This window comes from Maniola hyperantus, chromosome 4 (genome assembly GCF_902806685.2).
Source record: "Maniola hyperantus chromosome 4, iAphHyp1.2, whole genome shotgun sequence".
In the NCBI taxonomy this organism is placed as follows: domain Eukaryota; kingdom Metazoa; phylum Arthropoda; class Insecta; order Lepidoptera; family Nymphalidae; genus Maniola; species Maniola hyperantus.
This window is the reverse complement of record NC_048539.1, coordinates 6,789,331-6,810,879: the sequence shown is the minus strand read 5'-3', so window position 1 is coordinate 6,810,879 and position 21,549 is coordinate 6,789,331. Positions and strand designations below refer to the sequence as shown.

General features: G+C 41.8%; 1 protein-coding gene across 1 annotated transcript; it reads left to right on the top strand.

The window, feature by feature from the left end:
• The first annotated feature begins 2,279 nt into the window (after positions 1 to 2,279).
• Positions 2,280 to 21,503, top strand: MED14 (mediator complex subunit 14). Its single transcript, XM_034968039.2, has 24 exons — positions 2,280 to 2,614; positions 2,695 to 2,922; positions 3,620 to 3,824; positions 4,378 to 4,510; positions 4,959 to 5,193; positions 6,194 to 6,407; positions 6,862 to 7,079; positions 7,851 to 8,010; positions 8,549 to 8,689; positions 9,290 to 9,410; positions 11,232 to 11,374; positions 11,872 to 12,112; positions 12,474 to 12,611; positions 13,008 to 13,212; positions 13,548 to 13,707; positions 14,291 to 14,431; positions 14,508 to 14,601; positions 15,294 to 15,385; positions 16,848 to 17,103; positions 17,690 to 17,922; positions 18,476 to 18,637; positions 19,232 to 19,489; positions 20,206 to 20,339; positions 20,806 to 21,503. Exons 1-24 carry the CDS (start codon positions 2,478 to 2,480, stop codon positions 20,924 to 20,926), a joined length of 4,170 nt encoding a protein of 1,389 aa, XP_034823930.1. The 5' UTR covers positions 2,280 to 2,477; the 3' UTR covers positions 20,927 to 21,503.
• The last annotated feature ends 46 nt before the right edge of the window (positions 21,504 to 21,549 follow it).

The following is a 21,549-nucleotide window of genomic DNA, read 5'->3' as shown; positions in this document are numbered from 1 at the left end:
TGGGCGATTGTCTAAAACCTGCATCAATCATTATTACAATCTCAATTGTTCTGATTGGCTGAATTTGTGCGATTCGTGTTGCAACAATGCATTGTAGCCAAAAGTGAGCGAGCATTAACCAATCAGAGATGATTGCGATCGTGACATTGTAGCTGTCAAACATAAAGATTGACAATTGACAGCTCGACAACCGTGACAACCATAATTTTTTTTAACTGGCTTTGAAGCCCTGGGTTACAGTTTTTTTGAGCTACATTTTATAAGAAATGATGTCTCCGAAAGGCTAGAACTGGTTTTACGGCTCGAAAGAGCAAGAACTCAGACCCGTTAAGCCAGTTTAAATAAGAAAAGGGCTTGCGCGTAGATAGAGTAACAAAGGTACATTGAAGTACTGTTTAGTGTGTTTAACCGCGTATGAGATAGCGATAGCACGACGTAACGATGAATAACACGACAATTATTATTACCATTGTTTAGTAGTCAATATTTGTATTAAACGATCAAGAATATTTGTATTAAACGTTTTTGATGTGAAAAGTGAAAACCAGTAAATAACTCATGAGAAACACAATTACGCCACGAATTCTCAAAGTTTGTTTTGCAACTAAAGTTGCATTCCTTGTATGTATTCTTGAACAAACCAGTTATACGATAAGGGACAAAAAATAGGTTAGCTGCGTTTCTGTATACAATTCTACATTAATAACTTTATGTGTGCTCTCTTTTTAGTGTGAATGAGAAAGCAAACGTTCCTGTATCTACCATTATTACTCTATCTACGGGCTTGCGGGAGATTGACAGCTACAATGTCACGATCGCAATCACCTCTGTGGCCCTACCGCGGTTGTTTGACAGCTACAATGTCATGATCGCAATCATCTCTGATTGGTTGACGCTCGCTCACTATTGGCCACAATGCATTGTTGCAACAAGAATCGCACAAATTCAGCCAATCAGAACAATTTGAGATTGTTATAAATAATAATGATTGATGCATCTGTGCTGTGCCGACCACACAGAAAAAAAAGGTGTTTGAGAAAGCACAGAGTACTTTTTGAGAAAGGGACTGGCAGGGTCTTAACAGATAGAACTAATGTTGTTTAGTATAAAAAATCTCCATTATTTTAGTTTGTGCAATTAGAACTAGATGGCGTTTTATCAAAAAATAAATTACGGTGCGACAAGGCTATCTTGGCGCGTGGCGAAATCGGAACTAACGGTGCCGTCAAGTGTCCCCTTTGTTCTTGTTTGAATATTCTAAGCCTTTGTTCTCCAATAGCGCCCCCCTGTCAATGTCAATCAAGTGGCAAGAGAGCCTTGTCGCACTGTAATCTGGTATCTCTACGACTTCCCATAAAACAAATTAAGAAGAAGAAGAAGATCTCTACGACTCAAAAAGTTTATTTACTACTAGGTGCTACTAGCCACAGGACACTATTACTCCTATGCTACTAGCTGAAGCCCGCGACTTCATCAGCGTGGAATTAGGTTTTTAAAAACACTGAGGGAATTCTTTAATTTTCCGGGATAAAAAGTAGCCTATTTCACTCTCTAGGTCTATATCTATACCCATAGACTATATGTATAGTCTATAGTATACCCATGCAAAAAATCACGTCAATCCGTTGCACGTTGCGACTTGATTGGAGGACAAACCAACAAACAAACACTCTTTCGCATTTATAATAAGAGTACTATAGCAACCTTGACATCCATGTTTGTGCCACATTTTTGTTTACGCAGTCTTACTGCATCCGTGATCCATCCATTCAAGTGTACTGCTGGGATATTCACTTTTAAAATCATGCTAAATTCAACATAACCTAATACCTATAGAGAAGCAGTACAAAAATCATGTGTAAAGAAAAAAAGAAAATTTAGTTTTAAATAATAAATTACGGGTTTTGTTTTATTACCTCAACTTTTAGTACTGAAAGTACTTCTTTCAATGTATAAAATAATAAATAATGCGGCCGAACTAAGAATAAGACTGAATTTCTGCCATATTGCGACGTGTACCTAAGCGGGATTATAATTTTTGATTCGTATTTTCTTTGAAGTCACTACCTATAAAATATAATAATGAATCAAACCTGCACACGTGTTATACCTGTTATACGTATAGCTATATAGTTGACCTTAAAAACTAGTATCCAAGGCCGGAAAAAATTAAAAATAATTTACATACAATAGTTACTGCAATTAGAAACAGATGGCGCCACTACGAAAGATTAGCTGTCGTCTCTATACCAGTATATATAATGTACTCTGTGGGGACTGGAGTAAAGATGTAAAAATAAATTGAAATTCTTCAAATTTTTCAGTGTTTTCTTATTAATCTATCAATATATTATGTAATTTAAACAATAACAATATTTAAGCAGTTAACAATCTTGCAATGTACACAAAATATCTGTGATGAATTTTTAATTTATCTAAGTGGATTTTATATAAAAATCACTGATCATCTGGTAATCATGGTGCCGGTAATTATGGAAGGGTGTGCTCAAGGAACCGAGGGTGGTGGAGCTCGCGGTGGTTCTATTTCACTAGCCTTGCTTATAGATTTCATTGTACAGAGAACTTATGATGAACTTACAGTATTGGCAGAATTGTAAGTATGATTCTTATTTTATTTCATATTCACAGAAAAATAATTACATCTTATCGTTTATTTTATTGTTTTTATTTTAGGCTGCCTCGTAAAACTGATATGGAGCGTAAAATTGAGATCTACAAGTTCAGTGCCAGGACAAGACAGTTGTTTGTACGATTATTGGCTTTGGTCAAATGGGCTAGCAGTGCTACAAAAGTGGACAGATCTGCTCACATTATGGCTTTCCTAGACAAACAGGCCCTGCTTTTTGTTGAAACTGCTGATGTCTTAGCTCGTGTCGCTCGAGAGACACTTGTTCATGCCAGGTTGGTTGATCTCAAATCCGGTATAATGTGTACAGTGGAGACTTGAGTAACCAAATTTATGTTGTCATAAGGCATTTGGCCTATTAAAAATTAAAAATTTGGGTAATTCAAATGTATAAAGAGAAGTTATCGTTTAGGTTCAATGTCATAATATGATCCTCTTTTTAAGGTTAATAAATTTTGTTAAAAGTTTATTCAAAACAACAAAAATAAACTAAGTTTATTAAAATAATTATTTACTAGCTGATGCCCGCGACTTCATTCTCGTGGATTTAGGTTTTTAAAAATCACGTGGGAACTCTTTGATTTTCCGGGATAAAAAGTAGCCTATGTCATTCTCCAGGTCTTTAACTATACCCATGCATAAAAGTATGTCAATCGGTAACTTCGTTGCGACGTGATTGAAGGACAAGCCAAAAAAACAAAAAAAAAACACTTTCGCATTTATAATATGGGTACAAAGTTGTGGGCGTCCACTAGTAGAAAATAATTTTGGTATTATACAGTGTTTTAAGTGGGCAGTACGAGGAACTCAAAAACCATAAAGATACAGGGAAACTTCTAAAGGGTCTTTTTTTGTGAAAACAATTTTGACTTACATACCATAGGCATAGTTACCGACCAACAAATAAATGAGATCTGATAAGAATATAATTGGTAGTTTCATTAATTGTAATCAGTAACATGTTGATACCAGGTTGCCTACATTCCACATGGCTGCAGCGGTAGAGGTGCTCACTCTGGGCACATACAGTCGCCTGCCAGCTGTGATACGTGAGAAGCTTGTGCCCCCACCACCACTGACACCAGCAGAACGCCGGTCTACCTTACGGGCACTAGCTCATGTAGTGCGGCAGCGCCTCACTACTGCCTCACTGCCTACCGATGTTAGGAACTTAAAGGTAGGTAATTCTTGAAATCTGTAAGACTAGTGCTTATTAGTCTTCAATATTTAGTACATTTTTCCCCTAAAACATTAAGCTTTAACAGTGCAGTAGGAGTAGTAACTTTTGGGATTTCATATAAATTAATTTGCAAGGCTCAAATGCTGCACATTTTCTTGCTCCATACAAAACATACCTCAGTGGCAAAGGTATCACGATTATCATGAATCTACTAGACTACTAGTAACTAGAGTGATAACATAATCTCCACTGGAGCAGATCAAACTTCAAATAATTTATTCAAAATAGGTAATAAATTACTCTTTTTGTTGTGATAATTATTACACAAACTTAAAAATAAAGCTACGAGGGATCATGATATAACTAGTAGTTTAATAGTTAATAATTGTAGTTAATAATTTAGATAGCTCTTTTAAGTGAACTGTAATGATAATTAATTTTGACAATGTAAACTCCAATAAAGGATTTGGTTTATACTTGAGCCTCTAAAATGTTAAATAAACAAGATTTAAGTTGTAATCAAACAGTAATTTAAACCATTTTTCTATAGGTGGAAAATGGACGGGCAACATTCACTGTTGGTCAAGAGTTCAGTGTATCTTTGACAGTCATGGGTGATGCACCAAATGTGCCTTGGAGGTTATTAGATATAGCTATCCTAATTCAAGATAGTGAAACTGGAGGTAAGTTAAAATAAAGAAATACACCACTACATTTTATTTTTCTGCTTTATCAGAATTTGGTACTTAACATGTTTATGCAGTTTCAACAATATAAATCAAGCTATATCTGTGCCAAATTTCAAACCTATAGGATGGCTTCATTTTAATAGTTTCTTGAAATTTTTTTTCACCTATGCTAAGATGAGATAAGCATTTGAAAACTAAGCAGTCGGGAAATATTGATGTGTTGTGTGAGGACACATTCCTTGTGAAAAGACAATTTAAGGTATTTCCCATTGTATGCTCACTAAAAAGGTGTGTGTTAGCTTGATACTGATTCCTTTATGGAAGTGTTTTACCACATCCTTCAAGACAAATCATCCTTATAGAAAGACAGCTTTAAGATGTTACAAAAGTACTGGAAAAAGATGTGTTATTTAGGAAGCTGAATATTAAGTGTTTTTTTCAGAGGGTAAGCCATTGGTGCATACGTCACAGCTAAACTGGCTGCGCGGCGTAGCTCAAGCTAGGTTGGCTGCTGCTGGTCTGAGTGGCGCGCTAACGGCTCTTCGTTATTTCTGCCGCTCACTCTCCTTAGAACTGCTCTATACGCAGACTCTACGTCTCTGTCGCGATCGCCTGGCCCGCCATCTTCAAGTCGATAGATACATTCCTGGACAGAAGCTACAAGTTTCATATTGGAGGTGAATATCAGACCTATTTATAAACTCATTTTTTTTTCAAAACTGCTAATTTAGTTTTACATTATTCCTACACTTAATTGACAGCGCCAAAATACTTGTCTGCATGGATATATTTTTACTTCCATTGTATGTTTTCATTAGAGATTACTTATTTACGAAACTAAAATTAAACTTGAGCTATATAAGTAGGTAGTCGATTTCAGCTTGAGTACAATGCAGAAGATGTAGTATCACTCGCCGCCAGACCAAATGTTGCATACATCCAGTTAGTGCCATATTACACTGCATACAAACCTGTCCTACTACAAAACTTTTGATGGCACTGTTTCCAGTGTATCAGTCAGTAAAACAAACGAGTTTTATTTTAGTTTTGTCAGCACCCTATACTATGCTATGTTTATGTATGTTTTTATGCTAGTTTGTTAGTTAGTTGTCTGGTATTTAATGTGTCACATGGTTGTTAAAATATATATCATTTCAGTTCTCATGCTCGTAAAGTTATTCTTTATGCTGGTTGTAAGTGGACTAAAACTCCTTTTATGCTAAAAGTGTTGTATGGCAATTTCTATAGTAACTGTGGGTTATCTCAACTGTGAGCCCCTTGTGCTACTATGCTTTCCTGGTAGCTACAGTTAGTGTCACGTCAAAAGGTCTCCGACCTTGAACTTGCGCAGTGGGTGATATCGGTCTTCACATTTGACGTCTTGTTGAAAGGCTTTTGACTTGGTACCTTGCGGCCCTTGCGCAATGGGTGATTCATTCAAAATGACCAAAAGAGGTGAAGTATGATAAATAAGCTCACCCACAGGTCGCGGTCGCGTATCACAGTTTCATTTCCTCGCAATCGAAGTGAAAAGCAGAATGTATAACTCGGTCATAAAATTCATTTTATCCTCGACTTAAATATCTGCCTATCTAGTAGAGAAACGTCTCGGATAAAATGGCTTCTTTTATGCCCTTCTTGTACAATCTACTATTGTTTTCATTATTTGGTTGGTAGGGAGCTGGGTTGCGAGCTCGGGTATCGTCTGATCATCGGAGCAGAGGGCGAGTCTCTGTGCGTGTGGCACGTGCCGGCGCTCGCGGGAGGCGAGCGCGTGGCGGCCGCGCTCACGCCGCACGCGCCTTCCATGGAGCGCCTATTAGCTCACACGGTACACGTGCGGTCTAGACAGCGCCTTAACGACCTCAAGGTTTTGCTTAACGACTTAGGGGTGAGTACACGAAAATAATTTGACAGGAAAATGGGTTGCTTACAACCTTCAGTATTATTTGATCGTTCATCGGCTTGTAGAGTCTCTGTGCGTGTGGCACGTGCCGGCGCTCGCGAAGCGCGTGGCGACCGCGCTGACGCCTCCATGGAGCGCTTACTGGCTCAAACTATGTACGTGTGGACTAGACAGCGCCTGCACCAAAACGTTGGAATCGTTTTTACCTGCGATCCGTGTTCGCACTCTTACTTTAGAATTATCGTGCAAGTTTAATTTTTACAAACAGACTTCATCTAAAGCAAATTACGATCGACAGAAGTGCGGTCGTGCGTTGAAACATTTTTCTGTCATTTAGTGGAGTATTTATATCGCTGCACTGGTTTCTACCAAGTGATCTACAATTTATCTATCGTAACTCCTGCACTTAGTCGTAAATTGATGAATATTGTGTGGTAAGGTGGAGTGCAGCGTGGGCGGCTGGCCGTGCGTGCTGGCGTGCTCGGTGGTGTGGCCGTGCTTGCGCGCGGAGCAGCTGCTGGTGTCGGTGGGCGCGCACGGCGGCCGCCTGCGCGCGCGCGTGCCCGCCTACCCGCACACGCCGCGCATGCCCGAGCTCGCCGCCGCGCTCACCACCGCTAACCGCACGCTCGTGCGCCAGCTGTTGACGCATCTCAGGTGTGTACCTCATCATTTCCACTGCTGATTGCATGCTTGTGCGACACTTCCCATCTCAGGTATTCGTCTTTCATTTGGTACTGTGCAGGTCATTGAGTCCCAGTATCAACTATCACGTCGATCGTTTCCGATCCATTGTATGTGATCGCTACCAATTTTATATTGCCTCGCCAGTATTTATGGCTGCCAGGTACAGCATCTTCCTGATTGGAAGTAGAGTAGCTTCTTTAGAGTGTATGATGTGTTAACTTAGATGACTGGATGGGTGGATCTCAGGTATGTGCATCATCAGCATGATTTCAGCCTGCAGATTGCCACTGCTGATATACCTATCGTATCCTACCTCGTATCGTATCGTACCTATCGTATGATGAGTGCATTTTCATCGAGTTATCAGCTTTCCTCATCCAGCTATCTCCGACACCTTTTTTTCTTTATATTGTTGGTCCACCTGGATGAAGGCGCCCAGCAATACTTGTAAGCGACTTCTACTCGAGAACTTTCCGGCTCCAAAGGCTATTGCTCCTACGACAATCCTGCCGACGATAGTTTGGGTTAATAAATAATAGAGAAATTACTGGAGAAGATAGCTTCTTTAGTTACTATTTAAGCTAGTGTAGTTGCTCCTTTAGCTCACGAGTTCTAAAGTTTTTCGTTCTCAAGATCGTTTTTAGAAACGCTTTACTCTACACTACGTACGCTTACTCAGCACACCTTGGAATAATATACCTCCTCCTCTGCCAATTGTAAAGTTTAATATTTTTTTCTAAGGTTCTGGCTAGTGGCGCGCCGTTGTGAAAAGACTCTACAACACTTACCGGCAAGTATCTGTGAACATCTGCCGTTCCTTCACGGACCGGACCATCCACTGAACAAACTAGCTCCCGACCGCCTTTACGTCACGCTACATCGACACACGGATCACATACTAGTGAGTATCAAGTTTTGGCTCAATAGAAGCTATGTATCGCGTCTCGCGATTCATGTGTTAACAAAATCTCGAAATATTTAAGTAAAGTATCAAATATGTTTATTCTTAGATATATGGGGATGCATGTTCTAAAATTTTTAAATTTGCCGCGCCTTTCCTAGAATTTCACTTCGAGGTTGTGATTTCTACGACAATCTCGGATTCGAGCTCTTAGGGTATGCTTACACGGGCAATTGAAATTCCTCAATTCCAAGCAATTTAGTCAATTATGACGTCGACCACGTGAAGCAATTTACCCAGCGGCCAGCAATACCTGAAAATAAACCAGCTATGTTATTCAAAATAATGCAAAATAATTATTTTGCATAACAATTTTCAGGTCACGTTTTAGGAAACATGGATCCATCAGGAGCAATTGCTCCAGATTGTTCCATATGTGTAGCCGAGCAACAATTGCTTGTAAAATAGGCCATGTAAGCGCGTTATGCGCTAAAGCGTAGGCACTCGTTCGCCATGCTCAAGTGTTTGCTCTGCACAGGTGGTGGAAATGAAAGAGGTGGCAGCGGGAGGGACGGCCACCACCAGCTCGAGCAACAACAGCGGCAGCGCGTGCAGCGTGGCGCTCGCCTTCCACCTCGCAGGCGCGCGCCGCTGCACGCCGGACGAGTGTGAAGACGAGGTATGTACTACTTGCACTACAATTTAATTTAGAACGGACCAGATTGTAACAGTTTTATTCTAATAAGCAATGATTAAATTTTATAAAAAAAAATTAAAAAGTAAAATTGAAAACATTTTAACTGTAGAAACTCGTTGAAGAAAGAGGATATTATATCTCCTTTTCTTTTGTCCGTTCACTCCACACTAATATTATACTAAATTTTCCAGGATAGAAATTAGCCTATGTAGCTATCTTAGTACCTACCAAATATCGTCAAAATCAGTCAAACGGATGCTCTTTTAAAATCCCTTGGGAACTGTTTGATTTTCCGAAACCAAAGATATATATTCTTCCCCGAGATGCAAGCTATCTCCGTATCAAATTTGGTCAAAATTGGTTGAACGGTTGGGCCGTGAAATAGCTAGCACACAGACACTTTCGTATTTATAATATTAATAACGACGACTGATTGATAAGAAGCATAAAATTCGGCAAATGCCTTTTATAAACTAGAACTAAGAAAGTATTTTGAAAATTGCTATGTGATCCTTAGAAACCCTAACCAAGTGTCTTCATCCACGCGGAACGAACAATGTACCTTATATGATATTTTTCTAGGCATCTTCGTCGAATAACGCAGCGTCTTCGACCGCCCGTGCTTTTCTCAAGTTGCACTCACTTGTTGAACTCGACACATTCACTCTCACACATGGACCTTTCACACCGCTTGATACACCTGGTGAGTGTCGTCTACTACTTTAGTTATTCTATTTCATGAAGGCCGCTCAGCTTTGGTTGTAGTAGTGAGTGTAATGTAATGCACGCACAACAGTGAAGAAAGAAGTGTTAACTGTTAACGCATTTGTATGCATAACGTAAATCGCAACGTCGCGTCCTGAGCGTCACGCACTATCATCAATATCATCAATACTTACTTATAATAAAACTGTAACAGGTCAAATTCTGTACATTGAAGATATTTTGAAATTTTTTTTTCGAGGGCACTCTATAATCGATACTGAACCCAAAACTGTAATTTTTTTCATTTTTGTCTGTCTGTCTGTCTGTCTATCTGTCTGTCTGTCTGTCTGTCTGTATCACGGCCGCGCATCACGTTGAAACTACTGAATGGATTCCAATGAAACTTGGTACGATTTGAGGTCATACTATGAGGAAGAATATAGGATACTTTTTATCCCGAAATTCAGCATGGTTCCCGTAGGAGAGGGGATGAAAGTTAAAATGTATACTGAGTTGTAATTCATTAACGCGTAGTCCGATTTCATTCATTCTTTTTTTGTTAGAAAGGGCATATTTTAAAGATTGTTCCGTAAATATTTCAAGGTCATCGGTTTTTAACCGACTGTCAAGAAGGAGGTGGTTCTTTTTTCTACATCGATTTTTTCGAGGTTTCTGGACCGATTTGCAATTATTTTTTTTAATCAACAAAAAAAGTTTTCGTGGTAATCACATAAAAAATTCTGGATTCAACTCCTTAATCCTGATGCTGCAGGGTTACTGCCCGCCTGAGTTATCAAGATTCAGGAAGTGTTCATAGTGAATTCATATTGTAGGTACCAAACAACGACTTTATTCTCAGACTTCAAGTCCCAACTCCTCAACCCTGATGATGTAGGGTACAGCACTCCTAAACTATAATGTTTCAGTAACTGCGGATGATGCAAAATGAATTTAGGTACCAAGCATAGGCTACATCATTGAACTTCGGATCCTAACTCCTCAATCCTGATGCTGCAAAGTACTAAAGTCCTAAATCGTGGGGATTTTAGAATTTCTGATAGTGAATTGATATTTTAGGTATCAAGCAACGGCTTCACGATGACACTCCCAGTCCGAGATACTCCACCCGAGCGAAGCCGGGGCGGGTCAGCTAGTATAACAATATGTACGTGTGCACTCAGGCAAACGCAGCCAAATCCAAACATAGTTCGGTAGGAAACGCATTCCGAACCAGTGGTAGATGCATTTGACGATCCAAAAGTACTTGTAAAAGTTTATTTGAGTAAAAAATATTTTTATTTACATATTATTTAATCGGACCAACAAATTCCTAAAAGGCCGGCAACGCATCGGCGGCTCCTCTGGTGCTGCAAATGTTCATGGGCGGCGGTAATCACTTAACATCAGGTGACCCGCCTGCTCGTTTGCTCGATATATCTATTAAAAATAAAAAAAATAAAAAATTTAAAGGATCGTCGTGGAATAAAACATCTGTACCTACACTTGAACTTATACTCTTAAATCAGCTCTGGTCCGGTGCGAGGTTTTATGCCCCGTTTTACCGTAGTTTCCGACCTTCAGCGGGGTTCATTATACCTGGCACATATTTTTCATGTACCTAAGACTGCTTTCATTTAAATGCGAATTTTCATTCAAGACCGACAAAAAAACGCATTCTATAGAATTCGCGGGACTTTTTCTGTCACCCCATACGTCTTTTCCTGTTCGCGCGATACCTTATGGAGACAAAGGTTAATATCCTATTTAGAATTTTAGATTGTCGCTTCGACTCTGTGTCACCCTTATGCAATGTTGGCAGGCATGCAGCCGGGCAAGCGCAAGCTATCGGCTGCGAACAGTCGCGCGGTGCGAGTGCGCCAGCCTGCGTACTTCCTGCCCGAACTGGCGCACGTGGTTGCAGCGGCCGACGAGCGAGTGCCCTTTGTAAACCTCGCGCAAGAGGTAAGATGCTGTCAAACGTTATATTTTTGGTTTATTCGGTCACTTTGCTATAGGAAACACGCTCGAGCATCATCGAGAATCTGATAATCACTGGCAATATCGGTGCGAAGAGACGGATATAGCCCGAGATGAGCTAAAGCAAACAAAGCCTGTGCTAAAAATTGAATCTAGTCGAGGTAAAGGTCCTGGAGTTAAGCCCCATGGGCGTGTCGTGTCTACTGCGCCATCTGCTCAGGCTTATAAGGTACCTACAACACTCAGGCACACGGAGTGGTTACCTGGCTGGTACCTCGTAAAGGGGCAGTTCTTATACAAATTTTTGAGTATAACTGCTTCTGATATAGGTAACTGAAATTGTGCCGTCACACTAGCGAGAGCAGAGCATACACCTCCTCGTCCCGCGTATTCGTTCTGAGGCGGGGTAAAGTGTTTATAGTACCTACCGGCGCAAACGTGCAGCATTCACTTAGTTTAGTCTACAATTTTTGTATCATCAGCTGGCAGCACGCGGTGTGACGCACGGCGGGGTACAAGCAGAATGGTCAGGGTCGGCGCTAGGCATGCGAATCGTAGCTCTGCCACGGCCCGAGGGCGCCAGTGAGGCCGCGGCCGCCGCCCTGCGCACACGTCTACTCGCGGCCACTGTGCGGCTCACCACCAAAAACCAAGCGAGGGTGTGGACTGCCGAAATTGTCTTCCACGGCTCTCCTGTTTCTACACCAAATCCTAAAGAACAAGGTATGAATAGCAATGGGGTACCCAAGTGGTATCATTCAAAATATTTAAAGCCATTTGCAGTTGGCGTCACGAAAAACATCTATTTTGAACCATACCATTTTTGGCATTGAAGGATATTTGGATATAATGATCAGACGTACGAAACGAAATGTCATGACGTAGTTTGTATGCTGCAGCACGATTGGTTCGTCGGACAACTTTTAATTTCTCGCACAGAACAGTGTATAATGGCACTGGGCACTGACATTCAGAGCTTTTTCTTGAAATGCCAAATGCACGAACGAACAAACGATTACGTTTACTATTTTCATGATTGATGTATCCATATAACTTCAGTGTCGAACATTATTTTTGACATCAGGAGAGCGGCGCTGCGTGTACCTGCAATACGAACTGGGTACGGACGCGGGACGCACTGCGGACGCATTCTTAGCAGATTGGGCAGCCATCGTACATTTGCACACGCTTTTATACGACTTTATGCTCCGACCCAGTCAAGGTAAAGATTAAGGCTCAAAGTCTGTTATTTGTTCTGAAATATAATTCTAGATGTGTGCGAGTTCGTCCCTCATGGTTTTCGGTTTTTTAGAAATCCCGTGGAAACTTTTGGATTTCCCGAGATGAAAAATAGCTTGGATGTAAGCTAACATGGCCTGCCCATAGTCACTTCTAATTCTCTGTGCTATGTCGGTTACTCTGGTTCTCAGGCGTATATCCATTGCGGATTCTGTCCCTCAGAGAAAAGCCTAGCCTTCCACTCCATAGCCCGCTGAGTGACTTTAAATTTCTGGATGAATGAATTTATTTTTCCACATTACCTATGTATAGTAGAAAATTGTTCTTACAGCACCGATATTGTATTGTCAATACTTGTAACGTTTCTTTTTACTATCAGAACGCGAGTCGCTTTGGCAGGGCGTGTGCATACGCTCGTACACGTATCGCTCGCTGGTGCTGGGGTGGGGCGCGGCCGCGCGCGCCACGGCCGTGCTGCAGTGGAACGCGAGCACCCAGCGGTACACCGTGGCCACTCCCGCGCATCAACCCGCAGCCAACGCCCACCATCTCTTGCACCACCATCTGGACCACTATCTCAACTGGTAAAATCTATATTACTAAACAGAAATTAGAAATCTATATTAATATCACTATCCGTCTATGTGACGGATAGTGATATTATAAATGTGGAAGTGTGTTTGTTTGTCCTTCAATCACGTCACAACGAAGCAACGGATAGACGTGGTTTTTGCTTGGGTATAGTTAAAGACCTGGAGAGTGACATAGGCTACCCTTTATCCCGGAAAATCAAAGAGCTTCCACGGGATTTTTAAAAATTGTTTTTTTGTGCTCTTAAACTGTGGACTAATAGTTTAATTAGTGCTTAGGTCTAACTCTTTGCTTCGAAGAGCCTATAAACGCGTTTTGCGTGTTTCAGGAATAAGGACCTGATGTCGCTGGGCGTGGTGCTGCGCGAGACGTACGCGCCGCTGCTGGCGCTGAGCCGCCTGCCCACGCTGCCGCAGTTGGGCTTGCACCACGTGCGCACGCTCATGCCCACGCCCACCTTCACGCTGCTCGCCCACTCATGGAGAAAAGTACTCATTATTTTAAAGTTTTTATTTATTCTTTTCATTTTATTTATTTACTAGCGACCCGCTCCGGATTCGCACGAATAGCTTGAAAGAAAGTATTCCACATTGTTTTCGTGTAACTATGCAACTATTTACGTAGCGCACGCCACGGAAGCTGTCAGATGAAACAAATTTTTTCCGACTTACCCCCTTCCCACTTGTCGTTTGTTGGGCCCAGATTTATTGTATGTTCCAGTGACAGAACATTTTTTGTGATTGTGGCTGTACTGCCACTGGAACATCAAGCGATAAACGACAAACGACAAGTGGGAACGGGCGCTTAGGTAATTCACATTATTACAATTTTCATATGGATATCTAATATTTTTGAAACTAAAATATATTTATGCCTATGTCACTCAGGAACAATGTAGGCAAACAAAGTCACAAACATATAGAATTAATGAAAAAATTACATAGAACACCACACTTCGTAGACCAAAGCACTAGATAAACCCCGGCCTACTGTGAGTCGGACTCGCACACGAAGGGAAGATTTATTATTATTCTTATTTATTTATTTAATTGCATTTATTTTATTACACAGATCCGCATAATATACGCTGGTGCTTATTCAATAGAAGTTGGCATTCGAGGTGGCAACATGGTCACGATACGCGATGGATCCTACTCTAAGTTCGACCGAAGCACTGTTGTCGATGAATTTGCCCCAGCACAAGGACTTAAAGCAAGTATTTTAAATCAATAAAAATATTGTCTTAAGATACACAGATTTGTTCAATTATGTGTTTGTTTTCATATAGACATTCCTGTCGAGATACGTTGATGATAATATCAGTGCGAGACTGCTAGCAGAAGATGACAATCCACCCTCACCGATGTCGCCGATGCCACCAGGTAAATTGCGTCGGCATATTAAACGTTCATTTTAACATTCTGAAAGCTAAAGTTCACGCAGTTCATGATCAATCCAAGCTGGTTCACTACTGAGGACGGATCTCCTCTTGCAATGAGAAGGGTATATTTTACCGTAAAGATCAGTCAGACCCCCAAATTGATTAGATTGAAATATGTAATGTAATAACGCAATACGTTATTAAAATCCCCGTACTCCATACTAATATTATGTGTCTGTCTGTCTGCTAGCTTTTGACGGCCCATATGTCTAAAATTTTGGACGTTTGGTACAGTGATAGCTTGCAACCCAGGCAAGAACATAGGCTACACTTGTCCCGAATTCTTAAAAAACTCTACGTAAACGAAGACGCGGGCGTTATCTATTTGGTATAGAGATAGCTAGCTTCCAACCTGGCGACGGGCATAGCCTACTTTTTATACCGGAAATTCAAAAGTTCCCACATGAAAAAAAAAACTATAATCACCGCGGCCTAACTCCTAAGTCGCGGGCATCAACTTGTGAAGAGTAAGTCTAAACTAGTCGGCTTTTTACCTTACTAAGCAACAGTCTGCGAGCGAGACTCGAATAGAGACTATACTAATTTTCAGTTCAATTGTTTTTCAGAGCGAGATGGAACGAGCAATTTAGTCAAACAGAACACATTTAAACAAAATGTCATATTTCTTCATAGGTCTTCGCTTTCCCGCGCCCCTCACTCCACCTCAACCGCACACGCCTCACTCGGCGCCCGTCACACCGCATCCGGCCTCTCCGGCGCATCAGGTAAAATATTTATTTATTGAAGTGCTAAATTATTTAGGCGCGTTGGGCGATTTTGGGATGGGCGCATCATTGACATGGTAATTTTCTTAGCTTTTAAAATTGGTTCATTAACACAACCTTAAATAGGTTTTTAGGGTTCCGTAGCCGAATGGCAAAAAACGGAAAACTTATAGATTCGTCATCAGCAGATTGTCTGTCTGTCTGTCCGTACGTATGTCACAGCCACTTTTTTCCGAAACTATAAGAGCTATACTGTTGAAACTTGGTAAGTAGATATATTCTGTGAACTGCATTAAGATTTTTACACAAAAATAAAAAAAAACAAATTTTGGGGTTCCCCATACTTAGAACTGAAACTCAAAGTGGTAAATTGTGTGTGTGGCCCCCTGCCCCCGTAACTTCTAAAATAAGAAAATGATAAAACTCAAAAAAAAAATATGATGTATGTAAACTTCCGCCGAAAATTGGTTTGAACGAGATCTAGTAAGTAGTTTTTGATTTATCGTGCAAAATGTCGATAAAATACGATTGTACTACGGAACCCTCAGTGCGCGAGTCTGTTTCGCACTTGGCCAATTTTTGTGGTATCAAGCATGTTTAGGTTAGGTTTAAAGACTTTATTTTCTCAAAAAAGAACAAAAGTTCACTTACATGAGAACAATTTAAACATAAATATAGAAGAAAACATTATTTCAGATACGGTGATGTTTAAGTTTTAATTCTGTCGACAGTTCCAACTGACTGCCAATTTAATTTATTGATTCAATTATTATCAAATCACCTCAATTATTAGGTATAATGAGTAATATTTAACTCCTCACGCGCCATTTTAACTTTTTGCCTCAAATTTTATGTCAAAAGTACGATTTTAGTCCTTGTTTTAAAGGTGAATCGTACTTTTGACATGATAGGAGTAAATTTCATGGACGATATACTAATTCATTTAACATCCAATAAGAAAGGAGAAAATGCAATAAAGCCAAAGGAAAAATAAAATTTTCGTAAAATTGCTATGCTAAATTGAACATTTTGACAAAACTCAAGATGCGCTCGGACCTTTCGGGCATTCACAAGCACTTCATCCGCGCGGAATACACAAATTTCAAACCCATATTTCACCCCTTTAGGGGTTGAATTTTCAAAAATCCTTTCTTAGCGGATTCCTATGTCATAATAGCTATCTGCATGCCAAATTTCAGCCCGATCCGTCCAGTAGTTTGGCTGTGCGTTGATAGATCAGTCAGTCAGTCAGTCACGTTTTCCTTTTATATATTTAAGAAGATTGAAAGTTGTATTATTTATTGATGACATCAATGAGAAATGCTCATTCCAAAAATGACTACATTTTTATTAAAAGGCGTGTGACAGCTACAAATCAGTCACAGATAAGAAAAAGATATTGTTTCTAACAACATCCACTTGACGATACGAACGCATTTCTATTTCAAAATGTACAACGTAGATGGGCGGCGGATCGTTTAACCTGACGTCTCCGCCGGGCGGCACGGGTGCGGGCGGTGCTGCGGGAGGCGCGGCGGGTGGCGGCGCAGGCGTGTCCGCGTCGCCCGCCTCGCCCATGGCGCCGTCGCCGCTGGCACCCGTCGCGTCGCCGCACCCGCCGCCCACCTCGCCCTTCACCGCGTGGCCCGCGTCGCCGTCGTTGCCGCGGCCCTCGCCCGGCCACCACCCCTCGCCGCGCCACCACGTCGAGCACAAGGGTGACTTTTATCACAGTATACTCCATTGTACATAATACTCACTCCACAAAGACGTTTAATGAATATAATCTTCGTCATCATCATCATCATCATGATCGTCGAGTCACTACTGAGCACCTCTCAGAATAAGAAAGGTTTGGCCATAGTCTACCAGCTGACCAAGTGCGGATTGGCAAACTTCAACCTTTGAAAATAATGTGAAGAACTCTCGGGTATGCAGGTTTCCTCACTATGTTTTCCTTCACCATTAAAGCAAGTGATGTTTTAATTTTATTGCTTAAAACACACATACCTAACACTGAAAACTTATTTATTTTTATTTTTCATGTACCAAAATTGTAGTTGCATAGTAGTCATAAATTAAGTTACATTGGAAATGCTTATCTCTAAATAGAAATTATATATTATAATAACTTAGAGGATATACTAACAAAATAGTCACGGTTTTTGGCTGACTAAAGTTTGAGTACAAGTACCTATAGGTATATTCTAAAACGTTTTATTTCTCTTTCTTGTCTGTCTGTTTATCTGTTCGGTAAAAAAAATTATAATTGTTTTTTTTCCATTATTGATGTTAATGTTGCAGGGCCACAAGTGAGCTCGTCGTCGGCGGCGGGCGGCGTGCGCGGCGCGGGCGCGCGCGGCTGGGGCGGCGCGCTGGGCACGCCACTGGCCGTGGGCAAGCTGGAGGCGCTGTGTTCGCCTGCCGATCCGCCGCCCGGCGCGCCGCCCGGCCCGCCGCTCGCGCCGCTGCAGCGCTTCCTCGCCTGCGTCTACATGAAGCGCGCGCTGCAGCGCTTCGTGCACCAGGAGGAGTCGGTCCGTATACCACTATATAAACTGTCTTACCTATAGCCCGCGACAGATCGAGACGGTAGTCGGGGAGGGAACGCCCCGCACACCCGCACAGCCCCTGCGCTAACCCAGCACGGGTGACGTGCGGGTATGCGGGGCGTTCCCCCATCTCACACCCAGATTGCCTGGTTGATTGATTGATCACGACCTGTCGCGTACTGTATATAGTACTCATTTAAATATACACAAAAAAACTATCCTGACTAACTGACTGACTGACTCATCAACGTCCAGCCAAAACCATTCTATCTAGGAAGCAGAGATTTTGCTGAGGTTTCTGTAATAATGTAGAAAAAGGATAAGGCCGAATTATTAGGAATTCCCACGGGTTAGGGAATATGACTGCTTGCAGGTATACAAATATGTAATAGATTTACTAAGCACGACTTAGATTTCAAATTAGTGACACCTAAGAGTTTATTTTGAAAATCTGTTTGTTACTAAGTTTTATTTACCTTACTCATTGGCGTATTATAAAGTAAAGAACAAACATGATAGACAACTATCTTGTACGTAGTTGAGCATGATGAACGCGGACGCAACGTCGCTGACGTTCCGCTGCGAGGGCGCGGGGCTGGCGGCGCGCGTCACGCTGCATCCGCAGCACATGCAGTCGCTGCACCTGCAGCTCACGCCGCTCGCCGACGCCAAGGACAACTGGTCCGCCGACGACTTGCAGGTACGTTCCGAGTTGTACCCAAGAACACCACCTTAATAATACCTAATTACTGATACAGAAGGCTCACAACACAAAGAGGTTTAAATAAATAGCAACTCTCGGCTCGACATAATAAAGTGCAGTTCAGCTTGCATAGCACTTTGTGGTTTACATCTCTCTCTCTTATGAAATTGTAGGGGATCGGGGTCTCGCATCTCAGGCCACGTGTCACGTGATCAAGTGAGCCCGGCCTGGTTGTACTAGGTATAGTTTAAACACAGTGTTAATATAGTGACCGGCAAACATCTTAATTCAAGCTGTAACATATTATTTTAACCCGTATCTTTATTGAAGTAAGTATATTATGTTGTTCTTCGCTGTAGAAGGTGTATGCGACCTAGTTGCGACAGTCGCAGTAGTGTGCATATCAGTCGATTGCACTGTTTAAGCAACGTTGAAGGATGGGTGACCGACTTTAGCCTTTACATTTCCTCTGTGCCACGTAAAGCACATAAACTTAAAACTAAAGCTACGATGGTTGAACCCAGATGAGCCCACAACAAACTCGCTAGAGGTACGACCTCTGAGTGATATTGTTACACGGTTGTCGTGCAGGTGATGGAGAAGTTCTTCGAGCAGCGCGTGGCGATCTCGCCGTTCCGCGCGACGGCGCTGCAGGGGTGGGCGCGCGCGTGGGGCGCGCCGGGCGCCGCGCTGCCGTCGCTGGTGGCGCTCATGCGCGCCGACCTGGCGCCCGTGGCGCCCGCTCTGTGGACGCTGCACTGGCTGCTGCGCATCCCGCCCGCCGGCTCGCAGATCGTGCCCGCCGGCCAGCCCGCCGTGCTGCTCGCCAAGCACAAGATACTCTTCTTTGTGAGAATACCCACATTTTATTTTAAGTAAATCCCACAGGTTACTATGACAAAAAAACTATTATTAAATTAACATACGTTTCCATAGTGCACATTAGCAAAGGTCACTTCACAATTGCAAAGTAGGCTCTTGCATTGTGGACTCTACAGCTCCTGAGGATGCTCCGTAGTCGAAATGAAACGTACTACGAGTGTGTTCTAGAAGATGTGTGCTTTTCTAGCTTCTTTAGTAGTGGGATGGCACGCGGTGCATATCGCATACTGCACTTTGTACCATACAGACTGTTTTGGCGGATCTCAGCGAATTAAGTTTGTGGTTCCTTGTATATCGTGGACTGCCGTAAAGTAACGGCTGCTTCTATCCAACGCACACTGACTGTGGCTGTCAAACTACGGCGTTAGGTCGCTGTCTAGTCTATCGAGATTTTTGAGTCAGGTGCCAGATTGTGTAGGACTGGATCCGATAGTGTGGTGAAAACGTTGCAAATAATTCGATATCATCATGATCAACCTATGACCAGCTCAATACTGAACCCGGGTCTCCTCTCAGAATGAGAAGGATTTGGCCATAGTCTACCACGCTGCAGAAGTGCGGATTGCTAGACTTCAAACACCTTCAAGAACATCATGGAAAACTCTCAAACATGCAGGTTTCCGCACGAAGTTTTCCTTCACCATTAAAGTAAGTGAATACTACATATTAGTATCTTTTAACAGGTATGTTTAACACGAGGCGAGACGCAGCTACTTCTCCCTCTAGTATACGACGTGCAGTCGAATGCGATGCAAATAGCGGAAAGACGCGAGGGCCAACAGCCGCACCTCCTCGCTGTCAATATGCATCTGAAACGGTAAGCCCTAACTATAATATTATAAGCCCAATTTTGTATAGATAGAGAGCACAAAATTCAATATGAAGGAAATAGCAAAATAGAATACTTTTTTTGTATACAATAGAATATATTTTTATTCAAATGAACTTATACAAGTGCTTTTTAATCGTCAAAATAGTTCGATTGCCGAACCAAAAAATCGGTCAAGTGCAAGTCAGACACACGCATGAAGGGTTCCGTACCATCGTACAAGAACCACTTAAATTTTTCATGGTGACCATTTTGAAATTTTTAGTATTTTTTATTATAGCGGCAATAGAAATACACATTATGTGAAAACAACTCTCTACCTATTACGGTTCACAAGATAAAGCCCGCTGACAGACAGACAGACGGACGGACGGATAGCGGAGTCTTATTCCTTCGGGTACAGAACCCTAAGAAGGATAAACGCGGCGATATTGATACGGTGGAACGCTGTCAGGTTCGCGGAGTTCAACCAGTCGCACGGCGAGTGCATCCTGTGGCCGGCGGTGCGCGACTTGCTCATCAACTTCACGCTGCCGCCCGACGCGCCGCCGCCCGCCGCGCCGCCGCCGCCCTAGCGCCCGCCGAGCCCTGCGCGCACGCGCTGCCCGAATACGGCATACACTATTGATAATGCTGCTCATTCGGTTGTGCACTACCTCTAAACTAAATTGACGGATCTAAAAGCCACTCTGCCGTCTTATTTATTTCGGCCGTCAGTCAATAAGTTACAGCGACGTTGATATTAATTTTCAAATGTTGTATGGACTTTTTCGCTAGTAATATGTTGCTAACTTATCGATACATGGATTGTGTGCCCATTAAATAATAATAATTTATTTTTGTAAAGCCCTCTAGTGTCTAAGCAGCTTGCAAACAAGAGCAGACTTGTTCTAATATATGAATTAGGTTTTGTCTTGATTTTTGTTAAGATCCTAACATAAGTTGTTTCATACTGGTAAAAAATGATAGCTCCTTTAGGGCAGGAGCCAGTGAGTAAAATATACACTGATTGATTTAATGTATTGATATTTTGTCAAATTATGGACTTATTAGTTATTAAGTGTACCTAGTTATAAATAGAGATAATATAAGTTGAAATATTTTATGAATTAAGGGACTTGTAAATTTGTACAAATAAATAAAATATTGTTATCATGTGTTTTGTTTGTTTGCCTTTATGTTGCATAATGCTAAAATG